Source organism: Haemorhous mexicanus, chromosome Z (genome assembly GCF_027477595.1).
Source record: "Haemorhous mexicanus isolate bHaeMex1 chromosome Z, bHaeMex1.pri, whole genome shotgun sequence".
In the NCBI taxonomy this organism is placed as follows: domain Eukaryota; kingdom Metazoa; phylum Chordata; class Aves; order Passeriformes; family Fringillidae; genus Haemorhous; species Haemorhous mexicanus.
Window position 1 is genome coordinate 41518365 of NC_082381.1, and position 27589 is coordinate 41545953.

A 27589-nucleotide genomic window follows, 5' to 3' on the forward strand; every position below is an offset into this window, starting at 1 on the left:
CCAGAGCAGTGCTGCCAAACGTTGTAACTGAAAATATTTTTATTTGACATTAATAGTAAAGAAGGCACATTGGATTACACATCCCTTGATATATAAATGATAAGAATGCAAAAGCAAAACCATCTACAGGAAACCCAAAGGCAGTCCAGTATACAAGTATCATCCTGGGGGAAAGCAGTATATCAGGACCCTCCCTCATGCTAACAAGCAGTCATCCCAAAGAATCCAAGCATTAGCGTTTCCTTTGAAGCTGTTTTTCTGGGTTTCAACCATTAGTTACAATCAGTATCACTTTGAGTGTTTTCACCAGCAGGGGAGAGGAAAAAACACCACCCACCACAGGACACAGTCAGAATCGGCTTCGGTGCAACATGAGTGTTTGTAGATGTGGCCCCTGAAAATCCCCAGGAGAGAAATTTCGTGGCCAGGTCGAGTCAAGAGCATTTAATGAGTTTGACTGATACACAGTTTACACAGAGACAATGAGATCTAGAAATCACAGGTCAGCACCAAAGGGCAACACGAGCTACAAAAAGTGGCTTCAGTTCTTTACACGGCTTGTTGTTTCAGCAGTGGAAGAGAAACTACGCAGCAGCTTCTTGCACTGCTAGAATCTCCCTGCTGAAAAGGGTTTTCAGGTTTCCTGATTTTCCAGTTTCCATTTCTTCTCTCTTTCAAGGCACATGTTGTAGAAACCTTTGATCACAGCAGCCAGAAACAAGCGTTCATCCCACCTCCATGACATTGAATAATTTCAGCATACAGCCAAACAATGCATTGTTGCACTAACTTTTTTCTAACCATCAAAGAATCTCACTGCAAGGAATGCTGCCAGCATCTCCCCCACACACCTGATAGCAGATAGACATTACAGCTGAAGTCCCAACTTTTCGACTTACAAAAGGGTCAGCAGAAAATTGAGGTGCTCTCTGCAAAGACATGGCGTTTTCAAGCTCAGCCTTGATAAATTTTTGGTTATTTGCTGCTACCTATGGAAGTGGAGCCCTCCTTTTTAAGGTAGCTTTGAAAAAAAATTTAAAAACAATCTTCTCCTGTGACTCTATTACTGCTACAGACTACACCCATGCCAAAGTTTTACAGGAAGACTTTTCACCTGATTTCTGTAAAACACATCTTGTACTCCCTTGCATCTTTATGATCTGGAGCCTGATCTGCCATAAAGACTACTGTATTGTTTAGTTTTTTTTTTAATATTCAATAAGCACAAGGAATAAGCTCTTAACCACAAGCCTCCTTCCTTGCACTTTGCTCCTGCTCCATGCAAGGCCACCTTTCCACACCCCCCACCATGACTGGAGCAGCAAGTCTAGCCAGATAGAGCGTTGAACCAAAGGAAATGAAGAGTTCTCCAACATGAGACTGAAAAGGCATCTAGTAATTAAAGTCCCTATGCATCCTGTGAGCCACTGCTGGCCTAAGAAGAAATGCACTGTTCCCTGATCCCTGCAGGATCCCACCCCTGCAGTGCAAGGGTTCAGCAAAACCTTCAGGTCTCAAAAAATGTAACAAAAAAACAAACTAAACCAAGGGGAAACAAAGGGGAAAAAAAAAAAAACCAAAAACGGCAGTGCTGAAGTTGATCCCCAATACAACAAGAAGTGTCCCTGATTTTAACAGCCTTCAGCACAGGCCAAGGAAGTGCAAATTGCTGTGGTCAGAGCTGGTGGCAAAGGACTCACCAGAAGGAATTCAGTTCTGAGTTCTGGCGAAGCAGGGGGGGGAAAGCAGGGTCAGTACAGGTGGTGCCCTGGTGCACTGACAGAAAATAGTACTGCAGAATGTGCATGCCCCTCAAGCCTGAGACCATCAGAAGGCAGGTTCCAGGTAGAGGACACACATTGCAAACAGGCTTTAGGCAAAGAAAAATCATTTGGATGTCAGCCCTGCTGTGAAAATCTCAGCACCGCAGGAGATTTAATAGACAAATACACAGAGCAAACAAAATACATGGCTTATATATAATGACGCACATAAAAAGCCTACTAGTCTAAAGATAAAGGAGGCTTTGAATCACATCCTATTACGCTGCACCCTACTTTAATCTGGTATTAAATATACTGCTTATGATACACAAATTACTTTTAAAAGTTATTAAAATGTTACAACAACAACAAAAGTAATAAAAGATTTCAAGTTTTATGCACAACCTTGCAAGAGAAAATTTTGGTTTTAGGAAGCTTCAGACAATGCTTAAATAGCGTGGTAACTTCCTACCACTGCTAACAAGTGTTAGCAAATGTTAAGGCCATAATTTATTTGTGCAATTAAATTAATCTTTATTTCATGGGGAAAAAAAAAAAAACAAAAGACAAATCAACACCACAAACCCCTCGCTGAACTCGTCCACCCCCCCAAAAAAATTCCCAGGTCGTGTTGTGCTGAAGCAAATAATCTCTATCATATCCAGAAGTAAGGTTATCTGAAGCCAGCGGTTTTAGAGAGGTCATCTCTATAGCTTCCCACCCTATGCAAGGAGCTTAACCACAAATTCTGGCAAACTGTCTCAACTCACTCAAAGCCTCCTTTGAGATTAAAAGAAGTGATGACATTCATTGAATCCAGACTTGATTGTTCAACACCTGCTCTGCACATAGAGGAGGTGTTTGTTTTGGTCACTCTGAGAAAAAAAGTTGTATTTTGCTGTCTCCATTAAAAAAAAATAAATCTAATGCAAAGCGTAAACTTGGACAATTTTAGCAGCATTTTACAGTCCTTCATAAAGTAAAACCAGGAATGAATGAAAAAGAATGCCTGCACACACCTCATTCAAAATACCAAATATCATGGGCAGTAACTGTTAATGTAGCACAGTCATAATCAGAAAAATTTGAGTCCAGCAATTAATTCAACATGGGGAGTACTGCAGCAAATAGATCAGATTCAACATTTTCTGGCAAAGCAACTATTTACAACTCGTATGTACAGCTTCTGGACTTAGAAAACAACGGAGAGCTAGAAAGTTGTGTGAAGTCAAGTTTGAATTAAAAAAAAAATAAAATTTAAAAAGCACTTGTCCAACCAATTTGGAGACACTTTGGCATGCCAAAAGAGGCCTTTGTTTTGTTGGTTTTTTTTTTTTTTTTTTTTGGTTCACTGCAACTTTTATAAAACCAGCACATATAATGCATCAGTGAGGCCAGATATCCTGGGCAATATAGGCAAGTCTCTGTGGTGTCTCTGATGTTAGCTATTGGGAGAGCCAATATCCACTGTGATCTTTGTATACAGAGGGTACTTGTCAGTTCTTAAAACCTTGTAGGATAGTGAATTTAAGCCATCAGAATTCATTGTTTCCCGTGTGTGAGCAATTCGGTCAAACCTGCAGGAGGGGAAGAAAAAAAAGTGGGGGAGAGGGTGGAGACAACAAGGAAAGAAAGGAAAAATGTTTAAACAATCTGATCTTTGCATGCCTCTCAGGCAACATCGCAGGTGTTTCAAGAAAAACCTGAGTATCAGTGCCATAAACTCCCAGATTTGCCCAGCCTGAGCAATGGGCCAATGCATCCCTATGGGGTCAAATTTTAGCTAGGAAGAAGAAGCCAAGCTTTTAAATCCCACAGGCCCTTTCCCAGCTCTGCAGAGCAGGAAAGAGGTTTACGGAGCAGAGGTTTATACCCCAAAGACAAGCTGGAAACAATCGCTCAGAATCTAATTTTCTGCATTTAAGAAATAAAAAAGAGAGGAGAGGTCTTCATGCCACAGTGCAATGTTGGGGAAAAGGTCTACAAACAGATAATAAACTGGCAAGGGGAAGGTGTTAGCTTACAGAGCAGGGGCAGAGAGCTCAGTCAGCGAGGACATGGCTGCAGCCTTTCCACACTGGACCTCTGTGCCCAGCAAAGAGATAGCCAAACAGTCAGAGCAGCAAGGGCAGGAGGCACCCCTAAACCTGCTGTGGGGAAGGGCGAGACACACCTCTCGGGGTTGGGCTCGTTCTTCCTGTCCCGGGAATGCCGGATCATTCTGCACTTCCCAATGACCGCATCCGGACGGGATATCCCCATGCCTTTAAACACCAGCCTGTAGAAAGCGAGTACATTAAACACCCAAAGGATGTGGGATGCTTTGCTGCACCTTCCACAAACAACCACTGGTTTTACCTACTATTTTTTTTATTTTTGAGGGGGGATGTTACTAAAGCACTTCCAAGCTTGCTGACAGAAGGAAGGAAAGCCAGTCCTTTCCCACACAGACACTATGTATTGTGTGCAGGAGAGACCTTCCTCTGCCAGCGCCAAGACAGCTCACCACACCCTCACTCACACCTCCGTCTCCTCCAAACAACACCCAACACCCACATTAACCCTGGTCCAGGCTGTAGACTCGAATTCGAGTGGGAGTCATCTAGTTTTTAACCCATCTGGACGGGAGCCAGAGGAGCACTTATTTCTTGTGATGTGAAAGCTGCAGTGTTGAGGGAAACCGAAGTGAAAGGAGGTGAAACAGCATAAAGGAGACACATGGTCAGAGTCACAGTCGCCCCAGCTGGGACCTACTGCGTGAGGGGCAGCCCATCTTTGTTTGCATGCTCTCTACAAAGCACCTGCAGAGTTTTTTCATGGATATCAGTGATGAAAAATACTTGATTTCTTGTTTGCCTCTCCCTTTTCACTTCTTTCTAGCATCTTCTGTTCCTCAAAACCCGAGTGCCCCAAAAAGAAAGGACTGCTACCTTGCTCTGAATGCCCTCCTGGAAAGCTGTCCCTTTCTTCTTTTTTTAACAGAAGTGCAAAACCTCAGGAAGGTACAATTTTTTTTAAACACCTTTCCTGAAGCCTAGAAGAGCTCAGAAACCCCAGGGAAAAGATCACAGAGTGGTTTTGATACTGAGAAACATGAAGAAGGCCTCCAAATACAAGCCACTCATGATGATTTCTCTCAGTGAATGCTGAGATATGTGAAGCTGTAAGGTGGCACATTCATCCTTGCCCTGGTCTGCCCTGTGAGAACACCTTTGCCCCCTCCTGCACTTCTGAGCCTTGCTCAGCTTCCTTCCAGTCAAGCTCACATGGCTCACAGCATTATACAGACAGCCTGACAAATGGAACTCTCCTGGGAACAAAGGGATCTGCTACAAGGCTGCAGACCCAAATAAATCTTGCATTGGGCAAGGTGGGTGAAGGTCTCATCCACCTTCAGGTGCATGTCCTGAATTCCCTTCTTTGAGCCAGTGCTGGGAGACCCAGAAGTACACCTCTTCAGCCAGTGCACTGGCGTGGATGCTGGTGAGGCTATAGGGAGCATGAACAATGGCAGGGGGAGGGGAGAGGGGTGTGACTTTTCCAACTAGAGCCCCTCCCCAGTGGACCTTGAGAGCTGAGAAATGGGGTGCCAGCACCCAGCAGGAACCTGCTCTGACTGAGCCAGTAGGCTGCCCACACATCACCTTCACCTCCTGCCTGGAGACACCCCATGTTCCCCCACACCCAGGTGAAACCAGCAGGTCTGTGTTCATTCCCACCCTGGATACACCCCAGGGTGCCAAGGAGGAAAAATTATTTACCTGTTATAAATGTCATCATCTTCACCACCCCAGCCCCAGTAATTGTTTGGGAACCCATTGATCTTTGTGAACTGCTCTTTGCTCAGGGCAGACACACCTCCAAAGTACTGATTGTAAGGCAACCTGGAAGCAGAGAAAAGAGCACATTAGAGGAGAAGAGGTGTTAGCCAAGGGGCAGTCTGTCTGCCTGAGAAGGCCTTGCTGCTGCCCTTCACCCAGCCCACACACAGCTGACTCCCACTGCAAGGCACCTTCCTCCCACAGGCAGCAGCCACGTGTTGTGGTACTCTGGACTCAGCTGAAGGTGAGGGAACTGGTGGGCTCAGTCCCAAATATATCTGAGAAGTATTTTGCAACTGGAAGTAGCTGCAGCCTTTTGCTAAGCAGTACCCTGTCCTCAAAGGACAGGACAAAATGCATATCACCTCACCGAAGGTGACATCAATGCCACAGGAGTGGCAAGAGCTCAGACAGACATTGGATATGCCACAGAGGCTTCTCCTCCTGCAGCTCTATCGCTCACCTCCACACTCCTCAGTGCCCCAAAAGGAAGCCTGCAGCCCAAAACAGAGCTGGCAGTGTGACCTTGCACACAGAAAGCCAACCAGCTCCCACCTGAAATGGGACAATTCACCAGGAGATTGGGGACAGATGAAATTCAGACCCAGAGCATAAGGAGAGGGTCCACACAGGGATCACCAGGACATAGTACAGACCTGTCTTTGCTTTAACAAGCAGAGAAATCCCCAGGGCCATGCATTTCTGTTTTAAGTTTCACCTCCGTGCAAGAAAGAACTGCATCTGCTGCAGTGCCAGTGGCAGTCCTGCTTGGAGCAGGGCTTGGGTCTGGCGTGGAGACATGCAGAGGCCCTGCCAACACCACCACTGCTACAGCTTTAGCACTACTGGCCACCACAGGGTCATGACCAGCCTTCATTTTATAGGTGAGTTTTAAATTCCTCCTTGGGGATTTGGGACAGGGGAAAAAAACCCCAAACCAACCAAAACTGAAAGGAAAAGCAAGACATGTGTTTGTTCAGAACAGCTTGCTAAACCTAAATGTATGCTGCAAGAAGTTTCTCTCTGTACCAGGGCTGCTCTCATGTACCAGGGCAGGTCTCTCAGCGGCATAAAACCAAACAGCCAAAAATTTTTTGTCTTGCTCTTAAAATAGTGTCTGATGCAGTCTTTTTAAAGCTGCACATAATTCTCGCTGTGTGAGAGTGTCTCACTTTTCAGACTGGGTGGAAACACTAGCTGTCTTCCAGCTTCCAGACTGAAACACAAGAAGGGATGTGTGGGCATCTGCTAAACGAAGACTGCTTAGCTCTTCCTCACCCTTCGTTTCACCTTCCAAAGCTGTGAATTTTAATAAACTGCTCAGCTGCATTTCTCCGCCTTCCTCCCCTGCAGCCACCCGCTCCCTGCAGGGCTGTGCACGTTAAGACAGGCTTTTGGGAGAGATGCTTTCCCATGCTTTCAGTGGTGGGCGGGGATGTGTAACACTGCGCCTGCCCTGCTAGGCTGGCAGTGCTGTTAGGAAACAGATGCCAGTCCAAAAGGCGTCTCACCGAAATCCAAATTTATCCATGGATACAGAGAGGTGCCGTGGCTGGCTGTAACATTTGTAGGTGTTCCTGTCATCCATTGGGATGAGGTCCACATCACTAAACACAAAGCAATCATAGTCATACTCCTTCAAGGCCTCTGCAAATCCAATATTCAGCAGTTTAGCACGGTTAAATTCTTCTTCTCCATCCTAATTTGAAAAAAAATAAAAACAGTTAAGTGACTTAAATTTGACAGTTGACATCAGCAGATTTTACCTGTTGCCAGATGCTGGTGTTGCTGCAGAGGGCTGACATGCCCTGATGACAGACTGAGCTCGAGCCCAAGCACTGTCCTTGCAACACCCATGGCATGTTTGCAGCAGACCTCCAGTGACCCCAAATGCTGCCTGTGGGACAATGACACTTGGGACAGCTGCAAACTGTGGGGGCAAGAAAAACAGCTGAGGAAAGGCTGGACTCAGCTCAGCTCCCATCTCTTGGTGAGAGTCCCCAAGAGGGCAGGTTTGATACGATGGTAAGCAGTCCCTATGTCCCACTCCATGCACAGGCATTTAAAGATTGAATTTTCTTATACCGGGCAAGCAGGTGGGGCTTCCTGGAGCAGCAGAGAAAAGCAAAAAGAGGTGAGCTCCTCTGGAAGAAGGGACTCTTGCTACAGAGAGAAACATGGGCAGCACTTTAACTTACAGCCATGACAAGGACCATGGACCAAAATCCTGCTGTGGCCAAGATGTCAGCACCCTCCTCCTAAGCCCTGCCACAACATGGCTGTGAGACTGTGGTGCAGCCACTGCTGAGCAACACGCCAGAGCTGATATGCAAAGCACGAGATGGCACCAGGAGCCAAGGTCTGATGCTTTGCTGCTCACCTCTGACCCTCTGCCAAGCCATGAACGCAGAGGAGCAGGCTGCTCCCTGGGCAGCAGGTTTGGCACATGGCTGTGACACACAGCCTTGGTTACGGCATGGCAGGCCAGCACAAGCTGCTTCCTGAAAGGGCTACAGCTTCAGAGGTAGATGCTGCCACTGCTGCAGTGGCACATCCCCTTCTTTGGAGCTCTTCCACCACTGTTCATCTGTCCTGGGGGCCTTGACAGATGGGGGAAAATGCAATCAGGAAGGCTCTCACCATGATGGGAAAAGAGCTGACACTACAGCAGGGCATATTTATCCCAGGGCAAGCACAGTTAATGAAGGGACTGGCAAAAAGCAGGGCAGGAAAAGCTCTACTTTCCTCCCCTAGTAATGAAGCACCTGAGGAGAACCTGTTCAGCCTTTTTCAGGCAAAAACATTTCAAAAGCACATGTGGATTTCAGCACAAGTACAGGCTCGCAAATTGCTGAGGACTCTAGCTTTTTAGCTAAAAGATCATACCAAAAACCCAAGAATACTGGTGGTTTGAGAGTAAGGATTTCCAATAGAAGACCCCACTTTGCAGCAGCAGCTTCAAACCCAAACCCTGCACAAGGGAAAAGAGCAGGTAGAAAGAAACTCATAGGGCATCGCTCAAAGAGACTGAAGGTTTTTGCCAGCCTGGAAACCAAGACTGCCAAATCCATTCCACTCTTAGTCCTCCACACTCTCTGAGCAGTGTTAAAACAAAGGACACTGAGCAAGCTGTCCCCCCACCCTGCACTACCCACACCTAACATGGGATGCAAACCAAGGATGGATAAAATACTGTGCCCAAGGAGCAGCAGCCTGAAACACCATACTCTTTGTAACGACTTTATCTGGCTAATAAGCAATCATTTTGGTAACTATTTAATCCAGACTAATTAACAGATCTGCTGCTGAAGAGACAATGCAGGTTCTTGAAACAGCCCCAAGTATATTCCAGATGAAGGTTTTAAAAGTGCAAGTGTCAAACCAGTTCTCAAAACCATTCCTCACCTGCCTTGGGCATAAATGACTTCACAGGGAGGAGTAAGCTTTCATGGAAGAGGATCTGAGCAAATTCTCAGCATCCTCACCCAAAACAAAAGGGTTCACACAACAATAAGGTGGTGGGTGGATGATCATCATCATGCATAAAGTGAGAGCAGTGAAAACTCAAGCACAGAAAATGAAGGCAAGTGGAACAAAGAGGCTGGGGAGAGGAAGCAGCTGAGGTCATGAGACTGGAGGGTTTTCTTTCCCCAGCAAAGGCTGCTGCCCAGCCCTAGCTGCCCAGCTCTCCTCAGGTCCCACGACACCAAACCCAGGCTTGGCTCCAAGGTTCTGAGGGGGACTCGTCCTAGTGCTGGTGCAAAGTGCAATGTGCTCACACGTCAAAGCAACTGCTGGGGCCAGTCTAGGAGAGAGGCCTCATTTCATACCCTTTGGCTGCTCTTTTCCTAATGAAATTCAAGGCAAAGGGCACCAATTTTGTTGCCGTCAGAGGCTTAGCTGTAATTAAACTGTGCCTTCGGGTAGCCTCTAACTCTTCTGGATGACACATGGGGATAACAGTGCTACAAGGAGCTGTGCTTTTAAACCTCTCCCCAAAAAATCTCAAAGCACAGAGAGTTTTGCACCAAGAGCATGCAGGACCCTTCCTGCCACCTCACCCACAGGACCCTGGCAGAGCTCACCCTGAAGCCCTGTGCATGGAGAGGGACAGGACACAGGACAAACACTTCCTGTGGGCATTGCCACTCTCCTCCCAAATGGCCACACAGCTTCACATCCAAAAGACAAGGAAGAAGGGAATCACAGCCTATGCAAGAAAACAAAGAACCCACTCCAAGCCATTTTTTACTAACTTTACAGTGAGCATGTAGCTCATGCAGCAAACTTTGCAAGGCTAATACCAACCGTGACTGCTTGGACTGCAGGAGGTTGGTTTTCTGTCCCAGAAGGTATGTGGAGATTAAACACAATATATTGGAACAAAAAGAAAGATTGACAAGAGGTTTTGCTTTTTGCAGAAGCTCTGTTTCTTTACCTAAGGCAATGTGGAAGCACTGGTGTGCTTGTGGTATCTGAGATTCAAATATCTCTCAAAACTCACATGCATGCTGCAATCTTTGACTGATCCTTTGACATTTTGGAAAAACAACAAAACAACAAACCAGAGCTGTGAAAACTTCCTTCCAGGTCAGCACAGAGCACAGTACCTGCTGGTGACCCTTGAGAAAGCAGGTAAGGCACAGCTGAAAAAACCTCCATCCCTCGCCTCTAGTAGCCTAGTAGCTTGTCATCCCATGAATGCTGCTATTTGTCATAAAGAAATGGATTAGTTTGGACTTGCTTGGACAGAGGAGCATTACCCTGAAGAGTGAGGCAGCACACAGAGGATTGCTAGTTAGACAATGCAGTCAAGCTCTAGGCATAGCCTCCATGCTCTCCTAGGCTTTCAGACAGAAAACATGTAATCCAAGCACATTTTTGCTATTTTCTTTTTCCTGACAATTTTGTCCCAATGTTCTCTTGTCCTGAAACTTAACCCACGTCTGAGTTCAGTGCTGGCGCCCAGCACATGCTTCTGGCTCCAAATTAACTCTCTTTGTCACTCCCAAAGAAATTGCTGCCTCAGTCCTGCAAGGTCTAGCACTGACTCCTGCTTGCACCTAGAGGTGAATGATCAGCCTGAGCAGAACAACATCCAGGCTTTTTTACTTCCCACCCCTTACCTCAGCTGAATCTGGTTTGTTCTGCCAAAGGAGGCAGGGTTTATTTTTTTTTAAGTGCTAGACAGAAAAAAATTGAGGATTTTGGAATCGTTACTCAAACTAAAGGAGTTGCAAACCAGCAAGAAGCCACATGTCCTGACTTTGTTCTGCCTTCCATATCTATGCAGGAGGCAGCTTTGTGATTCTTCCTGCAGACAGCACAGATGAAATGTGGCTGCATCTCTCTCACCTGAATCCTATGCTCATCAGGTATCATGGAGGGAATGGTGAGGACGTATGTTCTATGTTTCTGGCCAACAAGGAAAGCCATCACCTCCAGTGGGAGCTTCCTAGCTAAGTCAGGGATACACTGAGATAGCCTGAACCACACATGCAATATCCATGGGGAAGTCCTTCCTCCAGTGGACTTGACCAGTAGAAACAAATTTCCAGAGCCGTAGAGAGATATCAGGAGACACTTTGGTGTTTCTCTGTCACAGGGTGTTTTGAGGCCTCAGCACAATTACACTGGGCAGTGGGAGAGAGCAGCCACAGCCGAAACCTGCCTCCCCTGCCACTGCAAGGGTGAGCAGAAGCTGAGCACAACTCCCTTTGCTCACATACCTGATACCCCCTGCAAAGTAACATGAGTAAGAGTGATGCCCCAACCACCTCACACACACACACTCAACACACACACCTCTCTGGAAAACTGCTACCAAGACACAGCAAATAACACTAGGGGCCAGTGGAAAATGGTTGAACAACTGCCCAGTTTCCAGGGAACTAGCTAAGCTTTCCCTTTCCCAAACTTTAGTCTGGCCGCATGGGCATTTGCATGGGCTGAAATGCAGTGAGAAGATTAATTTCTAGACCTGAGCATCTGCATGGCAATGGCAGCAGCTGTGGGAGGACACATGGATAACGGTGGGAGTGAGCAAGGCTGAGGGAGACGCTGCAAATTTGTCACTTGTGGGGCACCTATGGGCCCTGGGCAGAGCGTGCCCAGCCATGTGTCCTCATCTCAGATTTACCTGAAAAATCCTCCAATGCACAGGGTTTGGGTTTTTCTAGGGGTGGAGTGTGCAAGGTGAAACATAATACATTATTTTCCACTGGCTCCCGTTACATTCCGGACATTTTACAAACATCATCCCCCTGACTTCAGCCAAGCCCTACTCAGAGGCATTCAGGCACGCAAGAACAGCACGGTGGAGACACAATGGACTCATGACAGAAACACATTGCGCTGAAAGGAAGAAGTTTGACATTACCAGTGCAGCAGTAGCAGGGCTCAGCGCTCCTCTTTCTTTCTATGAGATGCGGAGCACAGAAGAGCATGTAGGCAGCGTGTAAGAACCAGATCACACAGTAATTCTCCTTGCTTCAGTGATTGCTTTGATATAGACAGGATTAACAAGTAAAGGTAACATTTCCCCACTAGAAGGAAAAATAAAATTAAAAAAAAAAAAAAAAAAAAAAAAGGAGGGCAGATGCAAAGGGAAGGACAGACAAGAAAAAGAGAAAAGCAATTGTCAAGACAGCAGAGAAATAAGACTGTTTTCCTACTGTACTTCTGGAAGAACTAATACATTTTCTGTATCTCTCTCTATTCAGCGTTCCCACTCACCCTTGGGAGACTTGGGAGATGCATCCAGCAGTTTTACTACCACTGACCACTCCACTTCTAAACACGGCTTATTAGAGGCATGCAGAAGGAGAGCTTATTTTACAAATAAAGTAGTCTTACTTGCTAACCTACATCTACTGCATATATATCCTGTGTACTGCATTTCACTCTCACTCAAACTATGCCAAAGGGATGCACCTGAGAAAAAGCACTTGCTTCAGAAACTTCTGTGAGAGTTAACTGTAAAGGACACAGCCCTAGTGCTGGAGAACAGGACTACAGAAGAGGAGTGCCAGCAACACAGGGCAATGCAAGCCAGCATGCACCAGCACAGCAGCAGCAGGGACTCCAACCAGGCTTCAGACACTGCCTGCCTTTAGGGGCACCACACTGCTTTCCTTACCCTGGAGCACCCCCAATGGGGAAGCACCACCCCCGGCTGCACTGCCAGCTCCTCGCAGTGGCAGCGGCTGCTCTCCCACAAGCGATGCCCCAGACCACGGGCAGGCAGCTCTCACAGCTGGCGGGTGACTACACCTGCCTGGGAAAGCAGCAGCCCCCACCGCAGGACCACTGCTGGATGCCACACCACCCTCCTGCTTCCGAGCCGTGCTCAGAGCAGGGAGGCACCACCTGCACCCCTGACCTGCAGGGTGTGCAGCTCAGCCAGCCCTGTGGCACCAGCAGGGCAATCGCTGCACGTGCAAGGAAGCGCAGCCCGAAGCACGGAGAGCTGCGGCTGGCCCTGCGCGGCTGCACTGCAGCAGCACCAGCTCTCCTTGCTTTGCACAGGATGGGCTTCCTTACAGGGCTCAAATTTAGGGCACAGCACGCCAGTCCGCAAGCTGCAGAAATGCCTTGTGTCCTCAGGCCACAATGCAGTCAGATGCAGACACCCAACCATCTTGACTGTTAATTCCCCAGAAATCTCTTTTGTCCTGATCTCTGGCACCCTGGAAATGAGCAAAGCAAGAGAAATTGTAGTAATGGAGTATCAGTTTCTCTCTCGGGATAAGTCTCCCAGTACTTTCAAGTCTGTGACGAAATTCATCGCCTCGGTGACCATTTTAAATATTCATGGTGTTTGATATGCCCAAACACACCAGCTAATCCAAGCAGAAGTTTAAGGAGTTAACACTTAAAGAAACATGTTATTTCATCTCAGTTCTTACTGAGCTGAGAAAACAGGATTAAAATACATATCCAAAAGAGAAACTGCAGTGGAATTCTCCAGAAGGTGGTCTCTGCTGAGGCTCTCAGAATTGCATCTGCCCTTTCACCCTGCAGCCTGCACAAATGCCTGCACATTTTAAGCCTTTCCAAGGGCGAACAACACTCACTTATTTAAACACCATTATGCTGTAAGTTAAGACAGCTTGTCTTGAGTGCATTTTTATGCCTTTCTTTTTTAAAAGGCAAATTGAAGACAACCACATAGCAAAAAAAAAAAAAAAAAAAAAAAGCCCCAAAACCAAAAACTCCAATAACTTCACCATGATTCTTTGTTTCTTTTCTATTCCCCTGAAGACAACCACTTACCCGCCCTACTGCCGCAGCTTTGTTTTCTCCATCCTGACTCTGTGTGCTAACATGAACAGAAGGTGCTCGATAAAGTGAAATCCTACACGTTTATGGCACATCTACTACCAAACTAGGCATTAATACCAACTTGTCACCTTAAAAATCTCTGCATGCCATTCCTGCAGCACTTGGGAAAAAAGGACATTTGGAAAGAGATAATTAATTGGCTTGAGCTATCAGGAATTCTTTCCTCCTCACCAAGTGGTTTCTTTAAGCAAATCTTTGAGTGAATTGTAACTGAGCAGAAGCGGGGATCTCCGGTTTTCCACCAAAGGCATTGAAGCAAAAGTTTTCTTCCTTTTCTTTTTCTTTTTTTAAGCAACTTATTCCTGCCTGCCAGCCTATTGCTTTTCAAAGAAAAGCAACCATTCCTCTATTTTACAGGGCACAGGCAGTGTTGTGACAGCGATGTAAAAGCTTGTCTCTAGCATCTTACCTGGTTGATAACATATACTCCATAATCTAGCTGCTGCCTTTGGAGAATTGGGTGCAGGTAATAGAGCCAGTACTTCAGGTGCTCCTCTCGGTTCCTGAATGGTATGATTATTGCTACTTTCTGAAGTGCTATACAGTCCTTCGGAGCAAAACGACCTCCTGCTTTGACCTGTGGGTTTATTCTTGCCACTTCTTCCAGGTTTACATGCTGGGAGAACTCCACACGTAGTGCACCAACTGGAAGAGAGTCATACACAGAGCAAATTAACACACACAATCTCTTTCTCTGAGCATGCGTCCTTTACACACATTAGGGTTTTGGTTGGGTTTGGTTTCTCAGAAACAGAGCTTTTGTTCCAAACACAATCCCATCAGTGCTTGGAGGTATTGAAGCTTGAACCATCCATATCCAAAGCAACCTCACACTACCAAGTCAGAGCAAACCCACAATGTGTCCTCTTGGTATCAGAACTCAAAGGAGTCACTAACACTGAGACCCGCACATCCTACAGTCTGTGTGGCCAACCAAGAGCTGTGCTCCCTGGCACATGGACCACAAAACCAGCCTGAAGTACTGCCCTCTGGGCTCTCACCTACCTCAGGCAGCCCAAGAGTCAAGTACTTCAAAAATAGTTCTGCTCTCCTACTGACAAAATCACCTAGGACAGTCACATGCAAAGTGAATAAAATCCCCCTCCTGTTTTTCTTTTCTTAGAGATATTTTCAGTGTTGTGAAGACATGCCACTTATTTATTAGAAGTTCTGTAATAGAAATGATAAAAAACCCCCCCATATCCAGATTTGCATACAGGCTGGCAATTCCTGTAGATGGTTTCAAAGTGGCAGGTTTTGAAACCATTGAAACAATGCCAGGTTAAAAGTGAGAAGTCCAGGTGGCACGACAGAAGCCCTTTCAGAGGCTGGCCCTTCTACTTGCTTCCAGCTGCTCCAGCGCCAATGGAACGACTCACCAAGCAAGCCCAAGAAAGGGCCTCTCCTGCTGCCACGTCCTGCTTCCAGCACCAGCCAGTCCACAAACTGCACTTGGCACAAACTCTGCAGTGGGGGGGGTTGCTGAGGTCCCCCTGCATAAGGCATAAAGCATCAACCACAAATACCAGTCTGAGGATCACCCCTTAAGGATTTGGCTGCTGTACCCTCCTATTCACACACCCTCCTCCATTTGGGTGTGTTTGAGCGTCCTATCTCACGAATGCTACCACCTCACATTTGTTGCAGAGACCCCCAGGTCCCCAAGGCGGGGTACCCTGCCCTGGGGGAGCCCCTTGAGAAGGAGCACAAGTGACCTAGGGAGCTCAAAAAGGCAGTGGCCATCACAACCAACCTTGTGCATTCCAAAACATGTGACTACTAAAAAAAGCAGAAATAATTCTCCAGACGCCTCTCTCAACCAAACTACAGTTGCTACTAAATGACCATGGTTCATTCCCTGGTCATTTTGAAGAAGTGACGGTAGTTTGGTTGCGCTGCTGCACTAACCTGTGCTCACTCACAGCGGAGAGGACAAGAAGGAGACTGGCCAAGCTGGCAGAGGTGCTCGCTGTACCTCCAGAGGCAGCAGGGAAGCTTTGCTGCATAGCACCTACGTCGCGGTGGATGCAAAGGGATCTCCTGATCTCTGCATTTTGCGCTGGTTAAACGGGCAAGTTTCCCTCTCACGTGAGGAGAAGGCAGTGATTTCTCAGACTCCAGGAGCACTGGGATCAGTCTGCCCATGGTCCCAGCATTCCAGCAATTCCCAGCTGCACCGCTGACACCTGCGCCCAGATCTGCAGCCTCTCTGCCCCATGGTACAAGCTGGACCCTGTGGATGCTGCCCTGCAGCTGCAGGGCCAGGACCAAATCCTCTCTGCTCTGAGATCTAAATGTGGCTTGCAGGGAGAGCTCAAAAGGTGCTCTGCAGCAGGAGGAAGAGGCAAAAATTGGAAGAACTGAGGCAGGAAGGAACACACAGTGGAATGACTGGGACTGGGGCTGGTGACAGGATCAGGGGCCAGGCACAGCCATCCTTGTGCCTGTGGGACTGGAATCTATCAATGAGGCCAGAGGTGGCAGGAGGGGGAGACAGTACATTTTGTGCCTCCACTGAATTTGAGGGCTGCTTCCACACCACGGTGGAGAGCATTTATCCAAAACAGCCTCTGGCCCCAACCCACTTCCCCCAGCCATCCCTGTGCCCATGAGTGTCACCTCCATTAGGAGACTAGCACTCAGAGCTAGGATGCTAGTGCTAATGCTACACTTTAGTGATTTTAAAACAGCACAGGGCATGGTTCACCTAACCGGTCATGGCCAGCAAACGGGATTATGTTGGGCATCTGTGCCCAGGGACTTTACTTTCCCATCCTTCTTGCACCTGGTTGCCAGCAGCAGGACCCGCTGGGATGCTGCAGGAAGCAGAGGGGCAGAAGCAACACATCCCCTCAGTGGGCCCTGCCAGCCTAGTCCATTGCCAGGCACTGGGTGTGGCTGCTGTCCCATCAAACAAGCCTGTTCCTGTTGGGACAAGCTGGGCTCTGTGTTCCCAGTTACTGGACTCTTCTCCCAGTTGCTGCTCCCAAGAAGCGACTGTGAGCCCCATCAGACTGGAGAATGCTTTCTGGTTTAACAAACAAAGGTTCTTTTAATGTCTCAAGCCCACTCAGAGTAAGGCAGGAGGAAATGAAAGTCTGCCATTTAGGTGAACTTACAGAGGAAATCTCCCACTGGTGACTTGTGAGCTCCAGCTGGGCAAGGACAGCCACAAGCATTTGGAAGTGCAAACAGCATTTTGCTGGCCAGCATCCAGCAGCCCCCCAAGGCGAAACATAGACCACTCATCCTGCCAGCACTCACTGTTGCTTGCCTTACGGAGACTGGAACATTGGCAAGGAAAAGATGGGAGCAGACAGCATATTCATTGTAAAAAACAGCTGCAGAAGGCAGAGATTTAACAGTTTCATAGTCTTGAAGAGCATTGGTGAGAAATGATCTCTGCTGCTTCAGCTTCCTGCTTAATGAAGCAGTTTTAAGGGCAGCATACCTTCTCACAAATCCTGCCCTAAGGGATGCAGCCAACACCTAGGTCAGTGAGAAGACCCCAGGCACCAGAGCCATCCATGTGTGGCAAGGCAGGCACCTCTGAGACAGGCGGGACACAAATCACTCAGTTAATACATTCACCAAATACAAAACCAGAAAAAAAGCTGAATAGGCTGTTTTGAAATACAGAATGACTAAAACAAACTCGACTTCGTAAAGCCACTCAAAGCAGCAGCAACATACCACCCACTGCAAATTGACAGTTTCATTTCACTTCCCAAGCAGGACAAGGCTAAAGCCAAATCCACAAACACACAGACTTTCCAATCGGTTAAGAGAGTCACAGTTCCAGCTACTAATTTAAATAATTTTCACTGAAATTTGACTACCTGGATAGCAAGCATCCCTAGGGCTGCATCCCAAGGATGTTGACTCAGGATGCAATCTGCAATGCCAAGAAAATGTGCAAAGTCTGCTGCAAGTGCTGTCCCACCTGTCATAACTGTGTCCCTATCTATGTTTACTAGGTAATCTTTACAGCTCGATTCGCTCCATCTGAATCTTTTCTGATTCTGTTCAAGCTGACTGCCTGACACAGGAGTCACTGTATACAGAGTCCCTTCTAAAAAGACAAGCGTGACAGCGCTGTGTGGACTCACAACTCTGGTCACCCATGCAGCCCGGCATCTGTAGGCAAATGCCTGTTGGGTTCAGCATCACAAAGCTCCAACAGAGCAGCTTCACGAGCCTCCACTGTGTATTTTTTGCTAAAGAAAATCTCAAAAACATAAATAAGCAACTGCAGGAAGCTTGCAAAAGAACACAAAAGCACAGCATCACATCTAAACATTTCAGAGTTTGCAAAAGGAGGCTTTAGCTGGCAGTGGCAGGGTAAGAGAAAGATACACCAAAAAAAAGCCAACCCACTCCTGCCCCTCACCTCTGACCCTCAGAAGCATTTCTGCCCACAGGAAAGGTGCACAGGAAAAGCCAGGGGCAATCACAAACCGGAAGCAACTTCTCGCACAAAGCAAAAAGTAAGGCTTGCAAAAAGCAGAGGCAGCTCAGTGCTGGAGCCCCAAGAGCCTGTCCCACAGGGCCAGTGATTTTCCCATCCCGAATTCCCCATGGCCATGCCTACCACAACACCTAAACCTCCTGCCATCTGAGGCTGCCAGCACACAGCCTTCCTGCTGCTCATCCTGCTGAGCCAAAATGAGAGGACCTTCACACAAGCAGCCCAGAATCCACTCAGCCTGATGTTATAATAAATCTAGAGACTGCTCTAGCCTCCCTAGACCAAAGGGAGTGATCTAGGGAGGCTCCAAGGAACACTTTCCCAATACTAGAAGTGTTGGGAAAACTCAGGAATCAATGCCTCGCAGGGCTAGAAGTCTACTCGTGCATCCCTACGGGGCTGCAAACGAGACGACACCACACTCCATCCAAGAAGGTGGGAACAGGTGATATAAAATAGGGCTGCTGCCACAAAGGGCAGCCCTGGGGGACTCAGGCAGGACAGACTGGGGGGAACTCTATTCTTCAGGAAGGCAGTGCAGCCCTGGGAGAAGGAAATAGGGAAGGAGGGAAACTAGTCTCTTGGACAGGCTTGAAGAGTGATCCAGCCATTTGAATCACCCTCCCAAGAGCTTCACTGGGAAAACGAGCAAAATCCACCTGCATGCTTTAAGCCAGGCATCAATCTGACATTTAGTTTAGTGAAAATGAAAGCAAAAACAGATAGCAGCAGCTGGAAAAAGGCTCTCCCTGAGCAGAGCCAAAAAGAACATTTCCATCCCCCTGGCTGAGAGCTGGGCATTGCTATCCATCCACTGAGCCACACTCAGACAATCTTCATGCGTAAGGAAAGCTGGAAAATAGAAGCAGAGCTCGCAAGAGAGAAAAAAAACAAACAACCCTCTCTTTGCAGGGGCCCGACAGAAAAGGGAAGGAAGGGCCCATCAGCCACACCAAGCCTGCCTTGGCTGGGAAAAACAATATCAGCTCCACCCCAGACAATGTGAGAGCAAGCTCCCCACCCCAGGCTGTGAAGCAGGGCTGGACCCCAGCCCCACATGGCAGCTCCAGGGCGGGCAGGCAGCTGCATCCCACAGTTCGGCAAAGCAGTAGTTTCCTCTTAAGGTAATTAAAATAATTTCCCATCAGCTAAACTTCAGAGCTGTGCCAGCAGCTTTTCAGATGGCACCAGACAGACTCGAGTCATGGCTCAGGCCCATGGTGGGGGAACAGGGCAGTCCCCATGTCCCTTGCCCACCTGGGTCTCCCAAGCAGCCACATCCTGGTATGCAACTCGCTGGTCAAAATGGCCAACTGGCTGCCAGCCCCTGCCTCTTGCTGCCTGCAGCCATTACTCCCCTAGGAATGTTTAAAGAAAAAAACTCCTTGGGTCTTTCTAGAAATATCCTAGTCACAAAAAAAAAAAAAAAAAAAAAAAGAAAAAGCAAAACCAAAAACCTGCCCTCCCAAAGGCTGGGATACATTTCATTTGGCTGATCTACACTTGTGAAGTTGCATACCCCCACAGATGTTAGCTACACCAAGGCAGGGAAACATGGGCTCATCTCCTGTCCTGGGCAGGCTTGCACATGGTCTGGCATCTGCAACTGTGGACCCCAAAGAAAAACAGGCTGAAAAAAATGAGGATGCATCACATGTGCTGGCAACATTGGGTCTGCCTGATGAACTCAGCAACTACAGCCAGAGAAAAAAATTTCTTAACCCAATCCTCAGCACTGACAGTAGCATGTAGCATCTTCAGAACAAAATAAAAAAAAAAGGGTAGACGGTCTTGTTGATGGAGGGTACTTCTGGGAGAGAAGCAAAGTCCTCCCTGGTAGCTCAAATCCAGTGCACGCTCACTGAGGTGGCTTTGAACTGTCTCCCTTTGAGCCAGGCAATCTGCATGTTATTAGCTCTTCCCACCAGCCACAAAACTAAATTCCAGGCTCTCCTAACAGCAAACTACAAACAAACAAACAAACATGGATCAGAAGAAGGCTGAGCAGCCATCAGCCACAAACCCCCCACTATGCAGCAGGATAGGATGTGTGGACAGGAGCCTTCCCAGGTCGAGTGGCATCTCAGACACGTCTCTGCCAGTGGCAGCCCCAAATCATCAGGCAATCTCTGCAGCCCCTCTCCCGTGCCCCATCCCATCCTGCCTGTGGCATGTGCACCTGGATTCCAGCACTGCCCCAGGGCTGGGGTGCGCTCCCCAGATAGGTGGGGGAATGCCAGGTGCCTGTGGGGTGGGTGGAGGTGTGTCTGCCTGGCTGAAACTCTGCCAGGGCTTGTGCACCCCAAAAGTATGGATTGTTGCTGGTATCAGGGAGTGCAGGAGGTGAAGACAGCAGGAGGCATTGCATGCCTGGAGAGACGGCTGCTGCTTTGTGTGCTGCCCTGGAGCACAAAGGTTTGGGGAACCCACCCCAAAAAGGCCTTTACAGGGCCACTTCCAGATTCGGCAGGACAGGCTTGCAGGTAACTTGTCTCTTTGCCCTCAAAGCAAATCCACTGACACCCCAGCTGGGGCAGATGACAAAAGCAAATCTCTTTCAGACAAACATATGCAAAAGCTTGGGGACTGCCCCGAGCTCCCTGCAATTCAGCAGCAGCTGGAAGCCTGCTGGAAAGTCTGTTTGCCATGCCCCTGGTCATGGCCACTCCTCAGTGAAATTAGCACCTGCACTGTAAATGCAATGCACACCTGGCTCACCAGGCACCTGTCCTTGCAGGCAGGGGCTGCACAAAAAAACCCACTGATTCAGTGGGGACAGGCTGAGCAACAAGACCTTCTCCAGCCCAGAGAAATAGGAGCAAGCTGAACATTGACACTGCTCCATCCACATGCCCCAACCCACCAAACCTTTGCCCCCCTCACTGCAGTATTGCTGTGGTCTGGCTGGGTTTGTCCCCAAAACCAAATCCCCCTTCTGCCCTGCAGAGAAGGGTGTGCAGGAGGGAGCGGAGCAGTGTCTGGCTGGAGAGTAGAGTCCACTGGTGAGGAAAGGAGGTGAGCCGTGGAGCCCTGCACCTCCTGCTTGTATGTGAGGCCATCAGACCTAGAGCACCTCCCTGCTGAGGACTGTGCACCTCCAGCACCCTGCCCTTTGGGGCGAGGATGGCCCTCAAGACAGGGACAATGTTCCCTATCTGCTGAATGAAGTCAGACTAGGATGCTCCACACCAGAGGAGGAAAGTGAAAGAGCTTAACTGAATTCTGCGTCCAAGTGCTGTTTTGGAAGCTGCAAGTTATCTGTCTCTTTCCAAACACAAACTTGGCCCAATCTCCAAAGAAACTAGCTATTGCTTCAGATCAATGCTGGCAGAGAAACAAGCACGTTATAAAACACTACATGCATGAGACAGAAAACTTTCCTTTTCTACTCTGTTGTGCTTTGTCCCTGAAACAGCTGCTCTCCAGCACAGCACAGTACCTTTCCAAGTTACTTTGTGAGCCTAATTAACACTCCTTGACCTCCACTTTGACCAGATAAGAGGATGCTAATGATATTTTCCTCACAGAAGCTGCTCCCTGCCTGCCAAGGAAGCCTGTGCTTCAGAGGTATGATGTGCTACCAGCCACACAGATAGATAGCTGTGGAGTTGTTGATGGTGTTGCCAGGATCACACCTCTGCTCCCTGCCAAACATCTTAAGCACATTCTCTGGAGAAGTTTAACAGTTTCTCAAACCCTCTTTTGAAGCCAAGAAAGCTTAAATTTGAGCAAACTGACTCACATGTTATCTCCCCCCTCTCCCTGCTCTCTCCATGCTCTTCTCTGAGTTTCTGATTTACTTTTTTAAAAGAAGGCAGTAGAGGGACACAACACAACCCCAGCTCGCTCTGTGAGATAAGCAATGCCTCCAGCATCCAGGCAGGCAAGAAGGAGCAGAGACTGGCTATACTAAAAAATGTTAAAAAAGGCAGGTCCAGGTGAGAAAGGAAAGGGAGATGCTACATGTAAAGCAAATGTTATCTCCACTGCCTGGTATTGCAAGTGACTCCAGAGATTCAGAGGCCTCCAATTCCTGGGGCAGAAACTCCCCACAGCAAGATGAGAACCTTTGACTGCAGGTGGGCAATGTGACAGGATGACCAGACCCCAGGCAGGCCAAACCTACCAAATCCCTTCAGCACTGTCAGCACTAGAAGTCTTCCCAAAAGACTTCTAGTGCTGACAGTGGTGGGTTTAGCATCTCTTAGGTTTTCACCCTCTTGCCCCTATTTTGTCCTCGATTCTGCCAGCAGTAAAACATCTTCTACCTTTGCCCACAAAACGTCCACATATGCAGGGCCTCAAACTATATTATTTATGAATTCCATCTCAGGCAGCACATAACCTCTAAACACTTCTGTAATACAGACCATAAGCATCACTGCTGATTTTAAAGCCTACCTCAAAGCATCAGAAAACCTTCATCACTTATCTTCAGCACCAACAGTTTAGAGCACCTGCTTGTACTGACACACAGGCATCAGAAGCAGTGCACTGAGCAAACAGCCTGTGTAACAGGTCCTCTCCTCCCTGTGTGACAGCTGTCCAAAGGAGTTTTTTTCTTTCAATCCTTGCTTTTTTAAAACATGCCTCACTAACATGGAAGTGGGAAGCACCAGTTTATATCCAGAACTCTTTGACATCTTGGAGAAACAGTTCTTTTCCTTGTAAGCCCAAGATCCCCAAGCACAAGGACTTAGGAGTGCTGGCTGACAAGAAGCTGGACATGACCCAGCCATGGGCACTCCCAACCCAGAAAGCCAAACGTGTCCTGGGCTGCATCCAAAGCAGCGTGGGCAGCAGGGGAGGGAGGGGATTCTGCCCCTCTGCTCTGCTCTGGTCAGAGCCCACCTGAACCCTGCATCCAGCTCTGGGTCCCAGCACAGGGAGGACATGGAACTGCTGGACTGAGTCCAGATGAGTAGAAGGGTGGAGCACTTTCCCTATGAAGACAGGCTGATAGAGTTGGGACTGTTCAGCTGGAGAGGACAAGGCTCTAGGGAGAAAACAAAGCTGGAGAGGGACTTTTGACAAGATAGTGACAGGACAAGGGGCAATGGCTTTTAAGTGCAGCAGGTTTAGATTAGATGTTAGGAAAAAATTCTCTACTGTGAGAGTGGTGAGGTACTGGAACAGGTTGCCAAGGGAAGTTTTGGATGCTCCATTTCTGGAAGTGTTTGTTCGAGGCCAAGTTGGACGGGTCTCTGAATGACCTGGTCTAGGTAAAGGAGTGTATGCCCACACCAGGGAGTCAGGACTAAATGATCTTTAAGGTCCCTTCCAATCCAATCCAATCCATTCTATGGTATCCCAGGAAAAAGCTGTTTTTAAACGTTAGTGAAAATGAGTACATCTCTAGTGGTTTGTCCTTTGGACAATTCACTGGTTCATACATTAACCTACACTCTTGTTTTGTGAATATCTGTTTATTACTAGTGTACAGAGTCATCAATTTTCTAATTTTATATCTGGGCATGAAAAGCTATTAAGACAGACATTTGACTGCAATATTTACCACACCTGGGTGAACACCTTCCCAGAAGATGCTCATGGTAAAAATGGCAAGAGCACATCTTTTATGTTTGCCATCCCAGCCACACCTGGTGTCTAAATGGGGGTTAGAATTGGCTAAGGACACAGCTGCACTCTAAAATACCCTCTATAAATACACACACTCACTTGGGCAGGACTTGAAAATTACATGAAACATAGGTAAGCCTGTCTATGATATTCTGCTTTGCAGACTTCTACTGCATTAAAATTAGCTCATTTGGAAAGGGATCTTTCAGCCGAAGAATTTGATCCCTTGTGCATACCCTCCTTAAACCAGCAGGCGTGTAACTACCCCAACACCAAAATACAAAAAACTCATGGAAATAGTAGAAGAAACACATTTTACTGGTTTGAAAGTGCTTAGGCCAACACTACTTCAAGAGAGCAAATTTTTATTAAAAAAACCCCAGCCAAAACCAATACCACAATACTGTTCTGCATCTCTTAAAGAATGCAACAATTTGGGGAATGGACACCTGCAGGAATTACCTGGATTTACTTGCTTTTGGGCTTCTCAGAGAAACCAGAATTTCTCGGAATTCTTGAGATTTTACTGCAGCAAGCAGGTTCTGCTTCCTGATACCCCATTTAAGATACTCATTAGCATGCAGCTCTAAACTGGTGCATAACTCCAAAATGCTTATATTACCTTGCATTAGAGAATTGCATAGCCTTTAAGGACTTTCAGCTCAAAGCTGAATTATAGAATTACCCCAGTCCTGATTTATTCTTTTAAATTACAAATAATAGCAAGTGAACCATAAAAGCACATTTAAAATTTGGCAGCTTCTTGTAAGAGATTAAATCTCATTCAGCTAATGTATTTGTTGCAGAGCCAGACAGCAGGGATTGTAAACTACTCTCTAAAGACTGCTAGGGAGAAAACTGTGGGCCTCTGAAATGAGTACCTGGCTATTTTACCATTCAAAAAGCCTGAGCAGTTCAGTCACACATATCCTGTGTGAGTCATCACATGCTTCCCAACAACGATGGGGGAGGGGCAGGCAGGAAATTAAAAAACCCAGAATCATGTATGTTAAAATAAATGTTGGTTTGTTGAGGAAATGGAGCTTTTGGAGCTACCTGTTCCCATCAGAGCCCTTTCCCATGCTTTTAGGAATACAGGAATCACAGGAGGATTCCTGCTTTTTATGTTCATATTGATAAGTGAGTTTTGAGCTCAAAAGGGACATTTCTGAGTTCTGGGTGGGAAAATTACATGTCAGAAGTGCCCACAAAGTGCACACCCTCTATTCCTCATGGTGGCCTTAGAGACATATGAGATGCTGATCAGGGCAGACTCAGCTCTGACCAACGTGAGAGGCACAATACAATTGTTTAACAAATGCTGTTTGCTACCAAAATCTGAAAAGAACAGAGAAAAAAAAAAAAAAAAGAACAAACAGTTTCTCACCTACATGCTGACTATAAATCTTGATGCCGTGATGGTGCCAGGCTGCATGTGACTGCACCACCAAATACTGAAGAGTATTTGTGGGTGGTGCAGTCACATGCAACCTGGCACCATCACGGTGTCAAGATTTATAGCACATCATGGCATCAAGATTTATAGTAACACAGCTAGAAAACATTTGCCTACTCTATCCTAAAGAGCTACCTCTTCCGTGGTCCTGTAGCTCTCTTGACCATCTGTAACCACTGCCAGTAGCTTCATATGGCCTTTGGCAGATTCAGTGAAAGGCACAGAAGATGTTACAAAGATGATTTGAAACATCTTAAATGATCCTTCAGCAACTAACTCCAATAACACTTTGAATCTTGGGGTCACTAAGAGCATTTCTCTAAACTCCAGGCATTTCCAAAGCACATGACTCACTCCTGACAGGATCAGACTAAGTGGAGACCATTCAAAGCAAAGCCATATTCATAAAGGGTTCCCACATCCACTCTCTGAGGACAGGCTTGCACAGCCACTTTAACATAAGTGATGTAGGGGAAAAAAGCGAAAGATACGAATCAAAAACAACAACACAAAACACAGGACAGTTTCTTTGAGTGGCCTCAAAACCACCTTCCTAAAATAACAAAACAGTCATTTGTAATTCAGATGCATTGATCCATAAAGAGCTGACCAGCAAGCACCAAGAGAAACTATGATTTTTTTTGTCCTTTCTGTAAACGGAAAACCACAGGTAGCTTCTCTGAAGTCTCTTCCCCTGATGTGATCTCTGGTAACAGAGGTACCTATGCTGAAATGGCACACGTGGTGGATGAGGGAGATTACCCCCAGGCTCAAGGGCCCAAGGTGTGGCCAGGTTACTGTCATCTTGGGATGCCAGCAGGCCATGGTAACAGCTCTACCTTCAGCACAGGAGTGTCTGTTCAAGGAGCAGCAGTTACAAGCAACAAGTTGGGTGGGAGAGCCTTTTAAAGGTATGAAAAAATCTGAAATTCCCTTTGTCCCCAACTCTTGTGACAAAGCCAGCAGATCAAAACACCTCCAGGTCATCACATTGTGAAAATGAGACCACCAGCAGGCTGCAAACCCGCCGAGATCCTGCCAGCATGCCAGCACCCAAGCGGTCGTGGAAAAAGCCTATGGGGAGCACAGCTCCAACGCAGATAAAACACACGCCAGGCTGCCACGTATCACGGTACTGCATCACAGGACCAAATATGTCCAGTGGAAAGCGCCGCTGGGATGCATAACAACTGTACTCATGACCCTGCCTCACAGCTCATTTTAAATCCGTGTCGCTCATTCAGCAGGTCCGCGGACAGAGAAAGGCTGCGAAAAGCCTGCACAGCGCAAAAAGCCCTCCTGAGCTTGGCATTGCGCAAGAGCAGCAGTTTGGGTAGAGTTCCGAGAGGAAATTACCCAACCCCGACGACAGCCAGAAACAAACCTAGCCGGGCGGGGTGGGAGCGCTCCCCGAGAGCGAAGGTGCTCCGCTCGCCGCTGCCGTGCCTGCGGCAGCATCCGCGCCACGCTCCCCCGCGCACCGGCTCCCCGGGGATTCTCCCACAATCCCCCTCCGCGGGCGGCACACTCGAGAGCGGCCGCGCCGCTGTCACACCGCGCCCGCTCCGCGGGGAGAGGCGCCCACGGGCGCACCGGGACCCGGCGGCGGCCGCCCGCGCCTCCGTCCCCGCGGCCCGGGCGGCGTCGGGCACCCCCGGGCGGCGGGACCCCTGCCCGTCCCCCCGAAACCTTGCCGGGACGGCACTCACCGAGCAGCGGGGAGGGCTCGGGGCAGGGGCCCGGCGGCGGCTCGGCGGGCTGGGATCGGGCCCGGGCGGCGGGCGGCGACGGGCGGGAGAGCGGCAGCGAGAGGTTGGCGGGCGGCGGGCGGCGCGGCGGCGGCTCGAGGCTGCCCGCCGGCCCCAGGGCGCTGCCCGCCAAGTAGTAGAGCAGCGTGGCCGAGAGGTGGAGGGCACAGAAGGCGACGAGGAGTCGGCAGGCCCGCTGCAGCGAGGTGCCGGGCAGCGACGGCTCCTTCATGCCGCTGCGCTGGCGGGGAGCGCCGCCCGCCCCGCGCCGCTCCGCCGACGGGGGACGGGGACGGGGCGGGGGCGGTGGCGGCTCCGCCCGCGGGGGGCGGCCCCGAGCCCCGCGCCCCGCCCGCCTCCGCCGGAGTGCCGGCGAGACCCCCGGCGCTACCCGGTTTCGGCATCTCCCT

The 27589-nt window shown here is 48.3% G+C and overlaps 1 protein-coding gene across 1 annotated transcript; it reads right to left on the minus strand.

Moving 5' to 3' along the window:
• Window positions 1-429: 429 nt before the first annotated feature.
• On the minus strand, window positions 430-27454 carry B4GALT1 (beta-1,4-galactosyltransferase 1). The gene is made up of 6 exons (XM_059873228.1): window positions 27141-27454; window positions 14337-14572; window positions 7096-7283; window positions 5525-5647; window positions 3937-4041; window positions 430-3340 (listed from the first exon to the last, which is right to left on the minus strand). Exons 1-6 carry the CDS (start codon window positions 27409-27411, stop codon window positions 3205-3207), a joined length of 1059 nt encoding a protein of 352 aa, XP_059729211.1. The 5' UTR covers window positions 27412-27454; the 3' UTR covers window positions 430-3204.
• Between the last annotated feature and the right edge of the window lie 135 nt (window positions 27455-27589).